Source organism: Podarcis pityusensis (assembly GCF_964106645.2).
Source record: "Podarcis pityusensis genome assembly, chromosome: 8".
NCBI lineage: Eukaryota > Metazoa > Chordata > Lepidosauria > Squamata > Lacertidae > Podarcis > Podarcis pityusensis.
Genome location: NC_138033.1, coordinates 22,925,103 through 22,945,029, shown reverse-complemented (window position 1 = coordinate 22,945,029; position 19,927 = coordinate 22,925,103). Strand labels below are relative to the sequence as shown.

Below are 19,927 nucleotides of genomic sequence, written 5' to 3'. Positions count from 1 at the left end.
CAGTAGTTGTTAATTTAGAAGACACTCTACTCTGTCCAGATGATTTGGACTAGATTTTATATGTTGCAGATAACAACTTAATTCTTGGCTCCTTATAAAAATCTACTCATCCATCCATGAGAACTGTGAAAAGTCAGCATTTAAGGAAGTGAAAAATGCTTGACTGCAGAAGTAATATAAGAAGGAACAGATTAAAATATTTCAGATTGCATACATATATTTAAGTATATCATTTATTAATATTAATAAATACCGATTTTAACCCAGCAGGACATTCTGATGTCCCATGCAGCTGTATTCCTCAAAATGTATTGCCTTCCACAGAAAGTGCGTGATCATTTCTTTACTGAGAGAGTGCTCACAACACAAATAGGCCAGTGAAGCCCTAGGGACTGTTTTTTTAAAGGGAACTCATTACATTTCCCCATGATTCACGAGCAAAACTTTTCATTTCCCTCAGATTCTTCACATGATCTTGTGGCTCCATACCCTACGCCCCATTGGCATATCACAGCTCTCCGAACGTTAATTTAACCTTTTTCGTTTTCCGATTTGCAAATTCCTGCAACAACAACCTTTTAATTTTTTTTGTGCTTTTTTTTTTGTTTGTTCCCCCCCTTTCTTTCACTTTCACAGAAAAGATCAAAGAGACTAGATGGTGAAAACATTTATATAAGACATAGCAATTTAATGTTGGAGGTTTGTATGAATTTGAAGCTTCTTTCGGTTGCGTTTGCCTGGACCCTCTGCATTCTTTGTTGAACTCTTTTTCCTCCTCTGCTGCTACATTTGTTCTGTTTTTGTTTTGCATGCTGTTGCATGAAGACGTTGAAATAGGCTTTTGCATGCAATAAACATGACACTATACAGCCATTTTTCCTACCTGTTTAGATTTTTCTTCTGTTGAATTTACCTGAAAAATATGTGATTGGGATAGTTTTTCACTTGAGTGTTTTCTAAAAGCTTGACGACTTGATTACATGGGTATCTACAAAAGTCAAGGGCTACGAGGAACCAAGGAAGTAGCCAGGTTTTCAGAGTTGCATTTTGTGATGCCATTCTATTTCCTGTAAGCCCATTACCAACTTGAGAATAGATATTTAATAGGGTTCTGACAGAACACTAAATTTGTGCCCTGATCTTTCTTCAGTGCTCTTTCCCTTAAGATATGATGCATGGGTGGCTAACTTGTGTCCACCAGATATTGTTGGACTACAACTCCCATCATCCCTGACTATTGGTCATGATGCCTGGGGTTGATGGGAGTTGAGGGTTCAGTAACATCAGAAGGGCAATACTCCCCCTCCTGGTGTATAGAGGGACAGTTGTTGGTTATAGTAGAAGAATCGCTACAAATTAGGAAATACCAATAGGGTAATATTTTCATTGGGATTAATGAAGCCATCATAAAGCAGTAAATAAATATTTTAGATCCTCATAACTCTTTAGGCACTAAACAAAATAAAAGAAGCGTAGTGGTGGAGGAATCTTCCTGGTGGAAAAGCCCACTCTGTAAGTAGGAAGAGGTGTTACCTAGATTTCCAGTGTGAATCTGATTGAGTACAGTAGCCTTACTCCCAAGAAACTACGTATAGGATTGCAGCCTTAAATTAGGGCAGACCATGCATGCTATATGCAAAAAGTGGTCTAAGGTTGTACCAAAGAGACCATCAATTGATGCTTTTCCTTTTGAAAGAACAAAAGTAAGCAGTTACTCAGATTTGGATCTAGCACTAACTGGAACTCAGGGTACCTTGTAAGGAAGAGTACAAGAAAAGTATTAGCAGAACTGGATATTTAATTTCATATCTTGCATAAGGGAAAGTCATAAGGGTTTGTCTGTAGAACCCAAATTGAGTAGTAATACCTAGTGATTGGAGAGTATGCTTGTCTTTCATCCCACCCAAAGTTGCAAATGGCCATTGTATGCAAGTTGCAGAAAATGCCACTGTATTCTGCTCTGGTCAGACCTCACCTGGAGTGCTGTGTCCAGTTCTGGGCACCACAGTTCAAGAAGGACACTGACAAACTGGAACGTGTCCAGAGGAGGGCAACCAAAATGGTCAAAGGCCTGGAAACGATGCCTTATGAGGAACGGCTAAGGGAGCTGGGCATGTTTAGCCTGGAGAAGAGGAGGTTAAGGGGTGATATGATAGCCATGTTCAAATATATAAAAGGATGTCACATAGAGGAGGGAGAAAGGTTGTTTTCTGCTGCTCCAGAGAAGCGGACACGGAGCAATGGATCCAAACTACAAGAAAGAAGATTCCACCTAAACATTAGGAAGAACTTCCTGACAGTAAGAGCTGTTCGACAGTGGAATTTGCTGCCAAGGAGTGTGGTGGAGTCTCCTTCTTTGGAGGTCTTTAAGCAGAGGCTTGACAACCATATGTCAGGAGTGCTCTGATGGTGTTTCCTGCTTGGCAGGGGGTTGGACTCGATGGCCCTTGTGGTCTCTTCCAACTCTATGATTCTATGATTCTATGATCTTCCTCTAGTTTGAGGATTTCTGTCCTGGACAGCTGACTTCAAAGCTACCTGCAATTTATGTTTATTTTAGTACCAAGGACTGTTTCCCCAGCAAACTAAGCTCTGCCGTCTTTGTGATTTGCAATATATCTAGTAGAATTACTAGGGAACCATGGTCACAATCCACCAAGCAGTTCTGCTTCACCATTTTCATTCTTTTCAGTTCACTGAGCTACACCGAGGCTAGGTGTACTGCATTTATTTTGTGTACTTTAGTTTCTGCTGGGGCATTTGTATGCTCTTTCATTTTTTTAATGTAAAAGGACAGTACTGCTTTAAAAACTAGTGGCAGTGGCAGGAGATCAAGCCTAAGGAGCATTCCAAATGCATAATTGCTGGATGATCATTGGAAAGTACCTTGTACCAAGTCAAACAATTGGTCTACCTAGCTTAGTTGTCTTATGCTAACGGGTAATGCCTCTCTAGGTTTCAGAGATAAGTTTTTCCCAGCCGTACCTGGAGATGACAGAAACTGAACCTGGAACCTTTTGCTGAAGAACATGTACTCTACCACCAAATTAGTACTAATAGGATTCTTGGGAGATATATTCCATCTCCCCAAAATTAACAAATCATTCAGTAGCATTTAAAAGCACTGATATTATAGTAGTTTATATCTTAACTCTGCAAATAATTTTAAAATCTGGAAGTAGAATGTCATCACATAAGCTTTTTCTCTGAATGCATGTTTTAAAAAGTGTAGACACCTGCTTCCACACAGCAGAGTGGGGCTATTTTCCTCGCATAGGCCATTTGCTATATTTCAACTGATTTAACTTTTTTTGTATTTCTTGTTATTCTAGAACCACTAAATTTTATGTTGCTTTGACTACACAATGTAGATCATGGCTACCTTGCCTTCAGATTAATACTGATTAAATTTGTATCCCACAGATCTTGGAAGTGTTGAAGATTCCAATCATATATTACTGATATTTGGAGATGTGTGGCTTCTTATACTGACTCCATTCTTATGTGCTATGTGTTTTTATCCACGTTTACAGAAATAGCAGCTAATAGGAGTTTCATAAACAGTGTCTCTTCTTTTAAAATGCACTAACTACTTTTTGAAGTTTAATTTAGTGATTTACAGCTTTAGGGTTTGATTGCCACAGTGCAGAACTTTTGGACATCAGTAAAATGGTCTGTAATCCAGTCAAGAAGAGTTCTTCTGGCAAGAGGTGGTGAAAATTTCATCCATGACATTTTAGTCTGTCCTTGATCTGATAGTTTAATCTATTACCTCCTTCCAGTTGAGGTTTTATAACTTGATGCACATGTCTCTTTCCAGTACTGTTACCTTCCCCGTAGCCATATAAGGCTCTGTATGATCCAGTGCCTACTACCAACTCCCATTCACATGCCTGGTCTGACTCTTAACTGTTTTGTTGCAGGTGTTCACTGGTCATCAAATAAAAAACAAAAAACCCTCTAATTATAACCTTGATTGTGGTTATTTTTTTCTTTTTGACTTTGTGTATCGGACAAGCAAGTTCAGTTCCATCTGATTGTGTTTAGGAAAGAAGAGTGATCCACTGACGCACCTGAGTGTTTGTCTTGTCTTATCAGACCACAGGGATGATCACAACAACATTTAAAAGAAGCACACAAGGCCCAGTTAAACACCTTATGATCTGCCGTTCTCCAGTTTTCAATTTGTGCAGTTTGTCTTAGATTTAAATCACCATATGATCCTTTGAAGCAGTGGCACACTTGATAATGAAAAACTCCCTTTTTGCTCTTTCAGGTGGCATGACCTTGCAATGAAGCCCTGGCAGCCATGGTCCTTCTCAGAGTAGAACCATTGAAATCATAGGGCATGACTTAACTAATTAATTGTATAGGCTTTTGGGGAGGAGGTAGATCTTGGATTATACAAAACTGCCTCAGAAAATATAAAATCTGGCCATTTAAAATATTTTGGAATAAAAACAACCAAGTTTTGTGACACTTTAAAGATGAATATTTAATATATTAAAATTCAATTACCCTTTGCAGCAAAAACAACAGACTAAAATGCCCGCCTTTCTATAAATATTTCTGGAGTAAAAAACAGCTTTATGACTGGAGCTCTTAACATGTAAGAGCAGGGATGGGGAATCTGTTCCCCTTCAGATTTTGCCTGCTTTGTCAATGATCTGGGAAGAAGGGGGTTATATTCCTGCTGGAGAGTCACAGATTTACTGTCACTGTTAGATTCCATTAGGATTGTGTAAGCCTTCTTAATGATGAGGCCCTGTTTATGTTAACTGAAACATCATGCTGTATTCAATTGGACTTACTCCCAGGAAAGCATGTGTAAGATTGCAGCCCGAATCTTGTTGACATCTTCTCACTCAGTGGTTTAGCCTAATTATGTCCCAGATTGTTCAAGGGCCCACCCTGGTTTGTGTCCATTAAATTTTCCCAGTATTTTATGTTTAAGAATTCATAGAATCATAGTTTTGTAGAGTTGGAAGGGACCACAAGGGTCATTGAGTCCAACTCCTCTGCAATGAAGGAATATTTTCCCCAACATGGGGCTCAAACCCATGACCCTGAGATTAAGAGTCTCATGCTTTACCAACTGAGCTATTCCAGGTCTTTGAAAAATCTGGGAACCTTTAAGTATTGGATACTAGATCATTGGCACAAAATGAATTTAATGGATATTGCTATTAAGTAGAAATATGTCTATTTTTATGAGCCATTTTACATGGTATAGCCTTCCTTCTGGTTGGATCACTTCAGGGTTCTTATGACCCAGCCTTGGAAATTTTTCCTGAAACAAGAGGAGCTTGAGGAGTCTCAACAGTTCCCAAAGCAAAAATACAGTCTAAAGGACAACAACACAAAATACCTACCTGGGAGTGTTTACTTCACTCCTGTTCCAAGTCTAACTTGGATCCATTACAGTGGTACCTTGGTTTACGAATTTAATCCATTCTGGAAGTCCGTTCTTAAACCAAGGCGTGCTTTTCCAAAGCAGCGGGGGACTCAATTTACAAATGGAACACACTCTACAGGAAGCGAAACATGTTCTTATTCCAAGGCAAAGTTCACAAACCAAAACACCTACTTCTGGGTTTCTTAATCCAAGTTGTTCATAAACTAAGCTGTTCTTAAACCAAGGTACCACTGTAATTTGAATTAGTTTACTCCGAGTAGAACTTAGTTGGATACAGCCCTAATGATTCAGACTTTTCTTGGGGCAGTCTGAATTCTCTTCTATATTAGTAAGTGGCTTGGATAGCTGTGATGCTATCTGGAAAGCTCTCATATGTGATTAAAACAGAGGGCAAATCTAGAAGCCATAATAGAAAGTGTTCAGAGTGCAAGCCAGAACAATCTCAAGTTATTGAATTCTTTCAACCCTTAACTTGCAAGGAGGACCTAGGCCAGTCATATGTCCTACACCAGGTTACAAGGGCTCAGTTCATCTTTCAGAGCAAAATGCTTCCTGCACATGGAAAATTGCCACATATACCTCCCCGTCTTTCCCTCCCCTTCTAAGTATGATAAATCAAATCAATCAAATCAATCACACTACTGTGGAAAGTGCAAGGGGGAAGTAACATGATTTTCTGAATTTAGGTTTGCCAGTGACTTAATTGATTTTTGTATAACCTCTGGCATCCTTCCCGAATTATTTTTTCTTGCTTTGCTTAAATCAATGTATGCTAATGCTTTGCAAAAAAAGGATATGCATAATCTGCTTTTGTGAAGCTCAGTAGTACAGTATATCATAGAAACAGATACTAGAGCCAGCTTCTTACAGCGCAATCCTATATATGTCTACTCAGAAGTAAATCCCATTGATTTCAATGGGACTTACTCCCAGGTAAGTTGGTAACAGGATTGCAGCCTTAAAGATGCTAACATTATTTATCGTGCATTGGGGATTTATAGTTACTTTTATTTAAAAGTAATTCAACATTGCAGGGGTGTGGAGAGACAGTGTTCAATTGATAGTTCTGAGTTTATTTGTTAATCTAGGTAAGAAGATTTCAAACTGAAAACTACTTAAATGATTCACTGGGGGACACCTATAACTCATTATAAAATTATATCCTTTTATTTTTGGGGAAAGAAGAAAAAGTGATATTCCCAATGTGTGTTTAGTTCAGATTGTGAGTAGAGCTAATGGAGACTGAGCCGCCTAGTGCAGTGAATTTGATAGTGTGAAGGTGGTAAATGCATGTTTAATAAATTTTTCGCTGGTTTGTTTTTTGGCTTCTTTTTCTTAAATGATAGGATCTAGATAAACCTCAAGAGGGGATAAAGAAGCATCATGCTAGCATTAGCGAACTGAAGAAGAACTTTATGGAATCTGTCCCTGAGCCACGGCCAAGTGAATGGGACAAGCGCCTCTCAACTCATTCTCCCTTCAGGACCCTTAACATCAATGGACAGATCCCCACAGGAGTAGAAGGAGTGAGTACTTTACATAGCATGGAACTGGTGATTTGCTTGGCTTTGCTCTTAACAAAACCAGCTTTTTGTTCTCCAGGGAAGTACAATGCAGGGTGGGGAGGTGGGTGGAATAAACCAAAGGTAATGCAATAATATTTATATTTTTGTTATTGATTCCTGTTCTGTATATTGAGTGAGAATTGTTTTCACATCTTAGCTGACAGATTTTTGTCATAGCTTTCAAACCACTTTGCCTCAAGTAATTCTTTTTAAAATCTTGTAAGACTACTGCTGAAGTCAAGGGGTTGAAAAGTCATACTGAGACAACATAAGGTCTTTTTAGTTATAACACATTTAGTGAGTAAGACCCATGTATATATGTATGTCTCAGTCATTTACTTTCATAAAAGGGTAACTGTTGGGCTCTCTGAATAATAATCAGCTAGTGGTTCTGTGTTACTTAGGAAAAAAGAAGTAGTTGAATTTGTTTTTTACATTACTACCAACCTTTGCAGTAAAACTGTAGTTTCAGTGGCTTGGATCCAAAGATGTTCTTCCATGTGCAGAAAGTGACTTTCACTTGCAAAAGGACTTGCTTTGTGCTTCTCGCTATTATGTTACATGAGAAAAAGTCTTTCTAAATTCAGCAACGTTGTTCTTCTTGTACAAGAATGTATGCAGTTTCTTGCACAAACAGAAGCAGAATGAGAACCGCTGTAGAACCTGCTCATTGTGGACCCCCATACAAGCATTGTGGAACAGCAACTATGTTCCTTCAGCTCCTGGTTCTTTGGATCCAACCCAGTAACCTGAATGCAATGTTAAATAGCACTGGCTTAGATTAAATGTTTAGTTCAGTTTGAACAAATACTTCTTCTAATTTAATATTCAAGGCACCTGGCATTTTAAATATTGAGTAAACTTAGAATGTCCAGAAATTACAGTTTGGTATTTGTTTAATGAGGAGATGAGAGGGTATTTTTCAGCTGATTACAATTACGTTTACATTGAAAGATAAAAATATGAATGGATTGATCCTTGTTGATGATAGTGAAACAGCACACAAAACTTCAAATGTTTGGCTGGGAGTTCTGATTAAAGCAAAGTTTATGCAAGATGTTGTTGAAGTAGACGTTGTAAGTATTGCTTTTGTAAGAGCTGGATATGTGCAAATCAAATTGTTGATATATTCCCTCCTACAACAGTGTTTATTGTGACTTGAGGGCAATGTTTGAGAATGCTTATTCATTTCCCAAGTTTGTCTTCCATGAACTGTGCAAATGATCATAGAATTTTAGAGTTGGAAGTAACTCCAAGGGCCATCGAGTAAAACCTCCTGCAATTCTAGAATATGCAGATGGCCCATATAGGGATCAAACATTAGAGCGGTGGACTTTTCAAGAATTGTAATTAACTATTGTAATAAGAGTCACCTGCAGACAACTACATCTTGTCTGTAGATGTCTTATGTGGAAGGAAGGCTACCTTTTTATTGTTGCAGTAATCTTGGTAATCTGTACAGTGGGGCTGTGATATTATTATTATTATTACTATTATTATTATTCTACATCACAAAACAACTGAACTTTCCATACTTTGTGCATGTCCAGGTCAAGCAAGCCACATTTCAGTCCTATGAGAGACAGGTTGGTGGGCCAGAGGTAAAGCTGCTGTTTTGATATGTGCTTCTGAAGCAGACTTTTGCTGTTGTAATGGCACTGAGCAAAACCAAAACCCTCAACAGCAGCTGCTGAGTGGCATTTTCTTTTGGCTGCCTTTTTAAATAGTTTCATCTCTCACAGCCTCCTGTTCTAACACTTTTAAAAAGGATTTGCACTGCTGCAAGCTTTTGCAGCTTTCAGTTGCTTTTTTTCAGCGCATGGCTGATTGAAAAAGTTGCATGAATATGTTGCCATATATTTAGAGAGAGAGAGCAATTATGAAAGTTTAACTGTACCCTGTTCTTTTTATGTTGTCTTCCTCTCTTTTCCTGTTTTTCTTTAAACTCTCTTGCATTCTGTATCATTATCATTTTTTTTGCTGCCCAGCCCCCCAGCTACTTTCTCCCTGATACCCATCACTTAGGGGTGTGCAAAGACAATGTCCCCAAATATCAGGCTGATCAAAGAAGATTGACTCAGCTGAGAGAGCTGAGAGCTAATTTTTTCCTTTCCTAGATAGCTGCTTTCATTTGCCATACATAGCAAAAATAAACGTATAGAATATGTTTTGAACAGACCAAAACAAAGAAATCCCCTGTTTTCTAGCTTACACTTAGTTTTCATATACAACTGCAATATAGCTTTGTATTGTGTTACATTCTTTACACACTGGTGACACAGATGAAATCAATGTGGAGTAACTCCATTCTTTGTAATTGTAACATTAAAAAAATAATATTCCAGCTTATTGGTTTTTCAAGTGACTGAACACTTTGCACTTTAACCACAATATAATTTTGAAGTGGAACTTTTGATACTATCTTCCATGGCAATATCTTTGACAGAATTCAATTATATTTGCACTACAATTTAAGTATCAAATAATTAATGCCATTCTGAAGATCAGTGTAGCATAGGAAGTTATGACCAATGTTTTGTACAACAGTGTTTCTCTTTGTAATTCAACAAGATTATTGTTTTGCAAATATTTCTACAGTTTAATGCTGAAGGATGTATTTTAGTACATGGGTGGAGTTAACATTAAATGGGTTTCTCCACTGAAAACTATTATCAACTTAGGAATAATTTACCCACTTAGAAAGCACTTCGTATTTGTCCCTATAGTCTGGTCCCAATGTACAGGATTAGTGGAGGAATGTATTGAATGCAGCAGCAGAGCACACTTTAGTTAACTTCATGTCAATTTCTCTGACTTCTGTCCTTGCACATCCCCGAGTATCATTTTTGAGCACTTTCCACCTGTCATTTTGTTCATCTCTCTGTCTTTCTTGATCTTCTACCATGAAAGCAGACACTGGAACGTCCTCTGTTAGTGCAGGATGAAGATAATAATAAAAAGCAAGAGACAGCTACTGAGGGAACTTTGCCCGAACAAACAAATGAAGAAATCCAGGCAAAGATTTCTATTCAAATTCCTGAGGAGCAGAAATCGCTCAAAACATGCCGCCTATACTCTAGAGCTTTTCCTTCTCCACGCATTCCCTTTATGATGTCTTTTTTGGTGGTCCTTGCACTGACTGTGTGGTGGCTGGTTTTTCTGTGATTTTGGAAATGGAGGGCTTCTGTGAAATATCATCAAGACTATAAAGCTCTTCAACTCTTGGCTGAAGCTGCCATGCCTCTTTCCATATTAACCCTTCTGTCTCTAGTTCAATCTTCCAGGGAGTCTTTTGAAACTCTTCTTTTTTAAAAAAAAAAAGTGCACATGCACACACACATTTGCACCAACACTGCTCAGAATACAGTTTGGCATACTTGGAAGAGACACAGTGGATAATCCTGCAAGCTACAATATGACAAATACGAAGGTTTTGGCAGTCCTTTTAAGCTCAAACTGTCGGGCTTTTAATCATGAATGTAGTCAGTTATGTGTTTTTGGTTTTGGTCTTTGAGTTCAGCAGGTTGTTGAAAGGAAAAGATATGATGATTTCCCTAAAAGATCTCCTCCATATCCTGCAAAACATTTGAGATTTTTTTAAAAAAACCAAGCAGCAATTAATTTCAAGAACTGTTTTATGTTCATTGTTAAGATGATTTTATTAAAAGTCCTATTCTAAGAGAGCAAGATAAGCCTATAACTGCCACCTGTAATTAAACAAAGCTCTTCAGGAAGAATGCGGAGGTGTGTGTCTGTGTAGTAAACTGCAGAGAATTGGATTAATTCATTTAATATAAATTGAAACGAATTTCACACCTCACTACTAAAGACTGCTGACACTTCAATCTTAAAGACATTTGTTTTGGAATTGTGTTTTGATTATCAGTATGACTGCATGGAGTGAGTTAGGATGCCAGATGCTGCTTGGGTAGAAAATGAAGGGAACTTGCATCATTCTCTGCCTGAAATTGGAAGTGAGGGTGGCATATTCTTTCTCAATCTGCCTTGTGTATAAAACAATACACTAATATGCACCTATGGTTATTTATCTTGCCTGTATGACTCTTCTGTAGATGAAAAGATTGTAACTTCTGGTTTCTGTTTGCGGTGCGTTTAAGGTGGTAGAAAACCAATCATTTATTAGAAGTGATGCTTAAAAACTGTAATCTTTGCTGTTTTCCAAGTCCAGTTCTTCCTATGTCTTTCTGTTGCTTTATCTCTTTTCTGTATCATACTTACTGAACTGCGTTTCACTTTCACTGTAACAGTTATCTGTATGGAAGTAACATGTTTTTAAGTGTGTGCCATGTTTTGTGCATGTTGATGTTCATAGTGTTGATTTCAGTTAAGTTGATCTAACAGTGTAATAGGCATATGTTCCGATGGTAAAACTCTGTTTGTTTAAACCTTTGCATGTTGCTTGACTCTTAACAGCACCCAGATGTAAATGTCTGGCTAGCTATTTGATATCTACCTTCTTTATCTCATTTTTAAAGCATAAAAACATAAAAGGTTTTGGCTAATCACTTGCGCTGACAGGTGAAGGGGTCTTTTATGCTGAGAATTTCATAAATCATTTGAGAGCTGAGTTATGATAGTCAGCTAGGCTGAGCTACTAGAAGGAAGGCTTATAGGACAGTTGGTTTCATAAATTGGGCAAGCTACTTATTAACAGATCAGATTCAATTTGCATTCCACTGATTACACATTGTGAATATTATTTTAGATAAATAGAATATGACTTTGGAATATCATGTTTGTGTATGTGCATATGCACAGACAAATGTAAGGAAAGAAAACGTTGTGTGTGTTTGTGTGTATGTTTGTGACAATATTGAATTACAAATTCTCCTGTAATGTATTGTGTACTCTTAGCGATGTGGATAAACATCTGTTTCCTGAAACATTGCTGGGGGGAAAGATGTTTAGCCACTGACAGATGGCTTACCCATAATAATAATGTTCAGGAATTTTGCTTGAGCCATTCTGCTAGTTAATGTAGGTCATCTTGGAATGCTCTGTAGAAAGATAGAGAGCACTTTGGTCACTTTTCAGCCATGCAATTTACCAATGCAAATACTTCAACACTTTCATTCACTGCAATCATCTCCTGCTGAGCCCTGACAATAACACATACTGCATTATTTTTATAGTTGAAAAATCTCTTGCTCCTTATAGTTTATTGTAGAGTGTTTTCCTCCCCTCCTATTTATCTTGAAAAATGCAGCTTGTAAGGTAGAGAACATAAATGGAAGGCTCTCTCCCATAGGAGCCAGTACTGTAAAACAGCTTCAGAATATCTGCCTTTGTAATCTCTATCAAATACTGTACAGAAGAATGCAAAATATTGAGGAGGGGTAAGAAGGGTAGATGCAGGAATGAAACTGGGATTGATACTCTTGCCATGAAACCTGGGTGCCACGAGACCTTAGCTGCAGAATTTGTGAGCAGTAAGACTTGGAAGCAGGAGTAAATGTTGAAAAGAGACCATGAAATAAACTGGTGGGAGATTTTGGTTTCCTGATTTCTCCCCCATCAATGTAACTTGGTTTTTTTCTGATAGAGGAATTATCAATTGATATCAGCCAGTAGCTGACGAATCTGGATGGATTCCTGAGTGGCCTTGGGATGCAAAGATGACACTTTGTGGGGTGTGCATTCGTGTTTGACACAATCATTCATAAACACATTCTCCCTACTATTATAACCTGTGTGGATGCCTTTAGTTCTGCTGCTCATGCAGAAATGTTAGAAGCTCTGGAACGGTTTTATCAGATGAATTTCAGTTGTTGAGGCCTGAGCATGTGGATAGGGCTATCAGAGGAGTGCATTCTACCGCTGGTTTGTATTTGCATGACTCTTGGACCCTTCTTGCTTACAACATTTTCCAGGGAGGAGAGGTCTTAAAGACTATCAGCCAGTGACTGTTCTTCTCTTATGTAAGGTGCTCAAATAGGTGGTGGCCATGCAACTAAAGTCATTCTTGGATTACACATTCTCCACATCTGTTGCAATCTGGTATCTTTACTGAATTTGACATGGAAAGGAAACTGTCTTGGTCACCCTAAAAAATGGAGAAGAATGAGGGATTGCAACTGCTAATTCTTGGCAGGTTTCATAGCTTTCATTGACCATGGTATCTTTTTAGATAGACTATCTGTTTATTCTGATCACAGCAATGAGGATCATTTAATCCAACCCCCTGCAATGCAGGAATATGCAGCTGTCCCATATGGCCATCGAATCTGCAACCTTTGTGTTACCAGCGCCATGCTCTAAGCAACTGCGCTACCTAGACCTGAAACACTGGAGTGAGAACATCTGGGGATTTGAAGCGAGAGGCCATTAGTATGCAGTGGAAGTGCTGAAACCATGTTTGTGCTCTATAATGGATTAGATGAACGTAAATAAACTAAAGCTTAATCCAGACATGATGGAGATAATTATGTAGGATAGTTTCAACTGTTTTGGGAAAGCTGTTCTGGATTTGGTTGCTCTTCTCCGTAAGTCAGGAATGGAAAACCCTTTTGGCTCTGTGAGCCAGATCTTTATCAGGATCAGCCTCATAGGCTAAATTTGATTGATGATCCTGGTCTTGAGGGACCTGGATTCAGATTTTGTCTTCCTTAACTAGATCTCAGATTGCAGTCTACGTACTTTGCCTTATAGAATCACTAAGTAGGCCTGCATGACCCAGCTCCTTCATCTGTATAACCAACCCTTTGTTCACTTTTTTTATGTGACACTGGAGTAGAACCTTTGAAACTGGTTTATGCGTATATGTTCTTTCCCTTGCAAAACTACAGCTAAATCTTTCACTCACTAAATCTTGGAGAGTGCTAAGGGATTATTAAAAGATATATCATTTCAGTGGTTTCCACTGTGTAAGTTAGACCACTAAACCAGTTTGACTCCCTTTGAATGTTCGTACTATATTGCATTAAACAGCATACTATAACTTTATACTACACTGCATTAAAAAATCAAACACCTAAGGAAGGCAAAAATAAATTCTGCAGAAAGTCAGAGAGAGGGAAAAGCTAATTTACATAGTTTGATCTGTATTTACATAATTGACCAGTGAGTAGCAGACATACCTGCTTACGGTGAATACATACAAACAAGACTTTTCCCATGTAAAAAGGGTGTTCTCACTTCAAGTGTGCTCAAATTTGGCAAAATGTATTTCAGATTTTGCCTACATTTGTAATTTTACATAAGTGCCATCCGGAGGTTTATCAGTTTATGGAAGCCATTCTTCTCATAATTTTGTGGGACCTTTTTCTGCCTGAGACTTTGGAGAGCTGTTGACTCTAATCTAAGTAGGCAATACTGCACTAAATATAACACAGCAATTTGACTAGTAAAAGGCAATGCCTTTTCTTAGGGTGACACTATGCTAGGTGATACTAGAGACTCGGCAGTAGCTGCCCCTCTTCTCCCCCCACCAGTAGCATATTGTATAATAAAATGTGTGATTATGATATTATTGGGCTCACTTTCCTTGCTCCTCTTCATTGGGCTGCCACTTGTGGGAACATGAAAACCTCATTGATATTTGCATTGCACATTTTATGTTACGATTGGGGAGAAGAGAATACACTGGGGATGCTGTTTTCAGTGATACCATGAGATTCCCATAACATCCAGGTGAATTATTATTTTGTCATGATTTTAATATGTCACAGCGTTGTCTGTGTTGTGATGAGCGTATTTATATATTTCTCATTCTCAGTTTAGTGTTATGTAAATTCATTGCTGTTTAGCTTTTGCATGATTTTGTCAGGCAAGAGATTGCCATGCTGATTTCATTAGCCTCCTTTTTGGCTTTAAGAAACTACCATTGTAGAAGGCTTTGACACGAATTATGAAACGATATGAAATTTTAGAAGCAAATAACCTGCTAGAGGATATTTATTTATTCTTTTTCCTATGAGTCTGCACCCCATTTCCAAGTCATTTTCTTGCTTCATATATTGCGGAAAACTGAAAGTGATTCTTAATGTGAGCAGTGTGGGAAGTGACATTACTCATGTGGTGCCTATTGGATTTCTGGAGACAGCAGAGAACTCCCATTTAAATGGAGCACTTTTTAACTGAGACCTTAAATAACCTTCTGAAGCAACACTGGAACATAATTACTTCTTTGAACTTTACTCTTGAGTTCTTGTAATATATTTACAAATGCAAATTACGAAGTTATTATTGTAAATACCTATTCCTCTGCAAAGGAAGAAAGCAATGCATGAAATGAGCATTTTGTGATGTCATAAAGTGTAGATCCATAGAACATATAGTCTTTCATCCTGTGTGTGTGTGTGTGTGTGTGTGTATTACAAAATTTTGTTCTATTTTGGAGAGGATTGGTTATTTAAATAACTTTTGCTAATAACTTTTCTTCTAAATGGTTCAGCACCTTGAAAAGTAAAATTGTGATAGCTTTGGTGTTGTTGTCGTCGTCTTTGAAAAGAGTACAGTGGTGCCCCGCAAGACGAATGCCTCGCAAGACGAAAAACTCGCTAGACGAAAGGGTTTTTCGGTTTTGCGTTGCTTCGCTAGACGAATTTCCCTATGGGCTTGCTTCGCAAGACGAAAACGTCTTGCGCTTTTTTTTTAAAGCCGCTTGAAGAGGCGCAGTTGCGACGGACCGTGCTTCGCAAGACGAAAAACATCTCAAGACGAAAAGACTCGCGGAACGAATTCTTTTCGTCTTGCGAGGCATCACTGTAACTTTAATCCATGGCAGCAAACTCTTATTTAAAATGCAGTTATGATTTTGCTTATTTTTACTTCAAATTGGAATTAGCTATTCCTTTGTTTTATTGACTGGTCACTTTTCAGAAACAAATCCATCTCTGGTGGTAGTCAGTTTGTTAACAATTTTAATATCTGCCTAATATATCCAAATATACAAATTGCAGTTAAAAATTAATGGTAGTTTTGCTTGAAAGTGTTACTCTTCTTCTTCTGTAAGAATGGACAATTAAACAGTTATGCTAAATTAGGGATTTCTATTTTCTGCTTCATAATACTTCTTGCTCAAGTACTTTTGACAGCCCTGTTGAGATTGGATGTTGGTCTATGGAATTCTAACTGGTGAGTGTGGTACATTATAAAGTTAACCCCTACTTAATTGCTAAATGCACACTTTTAAGCACTTTTTGATGTGTCGTCTTCTGCACAGACTTTCAATATAGGGGATAACCTAATACTATTGCTACACAGCATGAAATTCTTATTGGATCAGCTGGTTAGAATTTCTACATAATTTTTTATAGTAATTTTTTATATATATTCAGGATGCATCATCTTATGCCTGTGAGGCTTTTATGACAGTAATGCATACTTGAGCAGCTGCACCATTTTAGAAATTGTTACTGGGGAGATCTAAGATTTTGGCATAATTTAAATGCATGTAGTTGGGCAAGGCAGAAATTACAGATGTAAGTAAATAACAAAGCAGGACCAATCCTTGCTGCTTTTGCACTAAGCAGTATTAGTTTATCCCCTACTTGATTTTTATTTTATTCTGGTGCTACCTTTATGTATACTCACTACCTGATCCGAAAGCCCACCAATAATAGCCTTCCCCATTTGCTGCAATGTCAACAGTTGTATCACATACTGTGGTGACACGCACATGGGAATATCAGTCAGTGAAGTGCATCAGAGCTCTGTTAGGCACAGTGAACTTCTGGATCACCACATGTAATATAGCAATCAGTTGGCATTATTCAACTCCCCACTGGCTTTGGCTTACAAAGAAATTCAGGGAACACTGCATCTTGTGTCTTTTTTTGCCCCTGTGTAAATTATATATGTATATGTGGCTTTAGCAAAACTGCTGCAGTATCTTATGCCAACGTGTCAGAAACAAATGGTCTGATTCCTTTGGAGGCTATCCATCTACTTGATGAAAGTTGTGTCTTGGCACCTAAAAAATCAGTCCATTTGGGCTTTGATTTAGTTTTTTTAATATCTTTTTTTAAAGTGGGTATAGTAGGGAGAAGCTTGGTAAGATCAGATATTTTGGTTCATGCACCAGAATAAATGTGTTGCTGTCACAGATATGGCTAGCTGCTCATGTGTAGCTGATATTTGTGTGATCACTTAGAACCTTGGGAGTTCTGGATTGAGGCTCTGGGCATAAGAAGGAAACTTCTTTCTCTCTGACTAATCTCTTAACTCTCTGCCAGGCTATTTTTCTTTTTTATATTGTAATTTTATGTTGTGAACCACCCTGAGATCTACAGGTATAGGGTGGTATATAAATTTAATAAATAAATAAAATAAATAGTGCTATCTTATGTATACAAATGAATCCACCCTTGAGCAGCAGCGTGCTAATGCAAGGGGCTTATTAGGCTTAAGATCTTGGGAATCCCAAGTGTAAAAGTGTGTGTGTGTGTGTGTGTGTGTGTGTGTGTGTGTGTAAAAGTATTCACCTTCTCAAAGAAGCTAATTTTGGCTGGTGGTGCAATCCGGTGGCAAGAAAAAGTTGTTCCTACCAACTGATCTTATCAATGCTTCTCCCACCGCCTCAGATTTGCATGTGGCTGACCATTTGCAGCTATTGTGTGTTGAAAACATGTTTGCTTTATAGATGCCTTTTGAGTATTTATATTTTGATCATTATTCTCAATCAAAATTTTCAATTTTTTTGCAGACTATTTCCTAATTTCCCAGACATTTAGCAAGTTATTCCTAATGCAGACAGTTGTCTCTCCCATTGAGCAAAGTTTGTTCAAATTCACTAAGTCTGATTTCTGGCTCTTAAAAATATCAGGCGCTGGATTCAGGCATAGAGCTCTCAGTGGTTGGTTTGGCCCTGTGGAACGAACCCTGTGAAAAAGCTGCTGTGGAGCTGGAAGGGTAAAATTAGGGTTAGACCCATCTGTACACTTAGCACAGCACCCCGAGTGCTATGAGAAAAGGCCATCCTTTGAGCAAGGCACATATTTGCTAAACTTTGTAGCAAGGAAGATGGAAGGGGTTTTTGGAGCCAAATGAATGGATCTGTTCCTTCCTTACATAGGATCCTGCTTTAACAATTGCAGTGTAAGCAAGGGGCTGTGCATCAAAATTTACAGCCCTGTGTAGGATCATGTTGAGTATTCGATTGATAAGATTTTTAACATAAAATGGCCAGCTCCCAAAATACTTGTATTAAACAAGTTCATGGTGGATGGTTTTTCTGCTCATATGACTGACATATAACTCTAGGTTATAACCCACCATTGTAAGATACTAATATTAGGTGCTATATATGTTACTTATTTTTAAATGGCATACTATTGTAAGATGTCTTGAGGGGTATAAAGCTGTTTATAAATATAGATAAGTAAATCCAGTTCCAGATGTAGAAATTTTGCCATGGGGGGGGGGGGGAGAGTCTCCACTGCTATACCCGCTTCTCCCTGATTGTGAATAACCGCTTTTGAGCTACTATAATTATTTATCATTCAGTGGTGTTTAAGTGAGGGAAGCCTAGGGAAAAGATAGCCTTAGTCATCTAGATTTTATTTAAAAGGGAGCAGGACATAAAAAGGGGAAAATCTTAAGGTGCAGATGGATATGAAATTTGAAATACAAGCAATGAGGAAATATGATAATGTTGGCAACTATGCCCAATCACCATTTCTTCATATCATTTATGGGTTGTAGGGAGGCAATATATGGAGTTCCTTGGGCCCAGGGGCACACTTTTAAGCCACAAAGTACTTACATCTTCCCCCCTCCCTGGCCAAACAAATAAAACACGCCAAAAAATTCAGGTAGCACTTGCTAAAACACACAACCAAGAAAAGGCCAATCCTACAGTTAACAAATTGAAGGCCTTGATGGGAGCTGAGCGAATGCCTGAATGTGGCTTGGTGCCCTTTCTCCTGTTTGTAACACACACTTAAATATGCTGCAGAAAAAATCTTATTCAAACCAAGCGCATGGAAACACCATTTACCTTCCCACCGCAGTGGTACCTATTTATCTACTTGTACTGGCGTGCTTCTGAAGTACTAGGTTGGCAGGAGCTGGGGCAGAGTAACAGGAGCTCAGCCTGTCATGTGGATTTGAACCGCCAACTTTATGATCAGCAAGCCCAAGAGGCTCAGTGGTTTAGACCACAGCGCCACCTGCATCCCAGTGAAGGAGAAAAAGGTGGTGGAAGGAAAGAAACAAGTTGAGAGAAAGAGAGGAAGGAAAGAAGGGAAGACGTAAAGAACAGGGCAGGAAGGCAGCCAGAGGATGAATAGATGACAGGAAAGAGGTGAAGGGTGAAGGAAATTGTGATACATTACATTACCATATCCAGTTGTACCTTGGAAGTCAAATGGAATCTGTTCGACTTCCAAAACGTTTGGAAACCAAAGCGCAGCTTCTGATTGGCTGTAGGAAGCTTCCGTTTGACTTTTGAAAATCATTCGAAAACCGGAACACTCACTTTTGGGTTTCGATTGTTCGGGAGCCGATTTGTTTGGTAGCCAAGGTGTTCGGGATACAATGTTATGACCGTACAGGATGAAGAGAGGGCACTTTACCATCCATTCTTCTGACTTCTTTCCACCCTCTGCACCTCCCTAAAATAAACAGATCCACTTTAAAATAAATAAATAATTAAAATAATTAATCCACTTCACATTAGTAGTGAGGCCCTAGTTTTGCTAGGAGGGAAGATCCATCCACAGCTTTTTGCTCTTGCAGCTAAAGATGGTCATCGTTCAATAGGATTTCCAGGAAACAAGCTAACAGTTTTGAATGAGAGTAGGAAGCAAGCTCAGCTTCCCTGAGCTGTGGCTGTTCATGCCCGTTATCAAATTACCTAACATGCAATGCCCTGACCAGGCATTTCCTATTGCTTGATAGTGAGTAGTTCCCATACAAAAGCACAGTTCCTGCTGCCTACTGAGGGCTTGGCAGGGAGGAAGGTGGAGGGTATGATGCTGTTTGC

At 38.5% G+C, this 19,927-nt stretch overlaps 1 protein-coding gene and 1 long non-coding RNA gene across 36 annotated transcripts in view; one reads left to right on the top strand and one right to left on the bottom strand.

Moving 5' to 3' along the window:
• Positions 1 to 19,927, top strand: part of EPB41 (erythrocyte membrane protein band 4.1) — a 94,061-nt gene that overhangs the window by 50,304 nt on the left and 23,830 nt on the right. For 22 of the 35 annotated variants that reach the window (XM_081015720.1, XM_081015719.1, XM_081015721.1 and 19 more), the window contains 2 exons: positions 637 to 699; positions 6,763 to 6,942. In XM_081015720.1, the coding sequence (XP_080871846.1) occupies positions 637 to 699; positions 6,763 to 6,942 (243 nt within the window). Of the gene's footprint in view, positions 1 to 636; positions 700 to 6,762; positions 6,943 to 8,531; positions 8,583 to 8,969; positions 10,293 to 16,025; positions 19,305 to 19,927 lie in introns of those variants that run through there. The other 13 variants (XM_081015712.1, XM_081015704.1, XM_081015716.1 and 10 more) reach the window with 8 other exon arrangements.
• LOC308482589 lies at positions 10,296 to 19,426 on the bottom strand. The gene is made up of 2 exons (XR_013989345.1): positions 19,298 to 19,426; positions 10,296 to 11,999 (listed from the first exon to the last, which is right to left on the bottom strand). It is a non-coding gene; the product is annotated as an uncharacterized lncRNA (long non-coding RNA).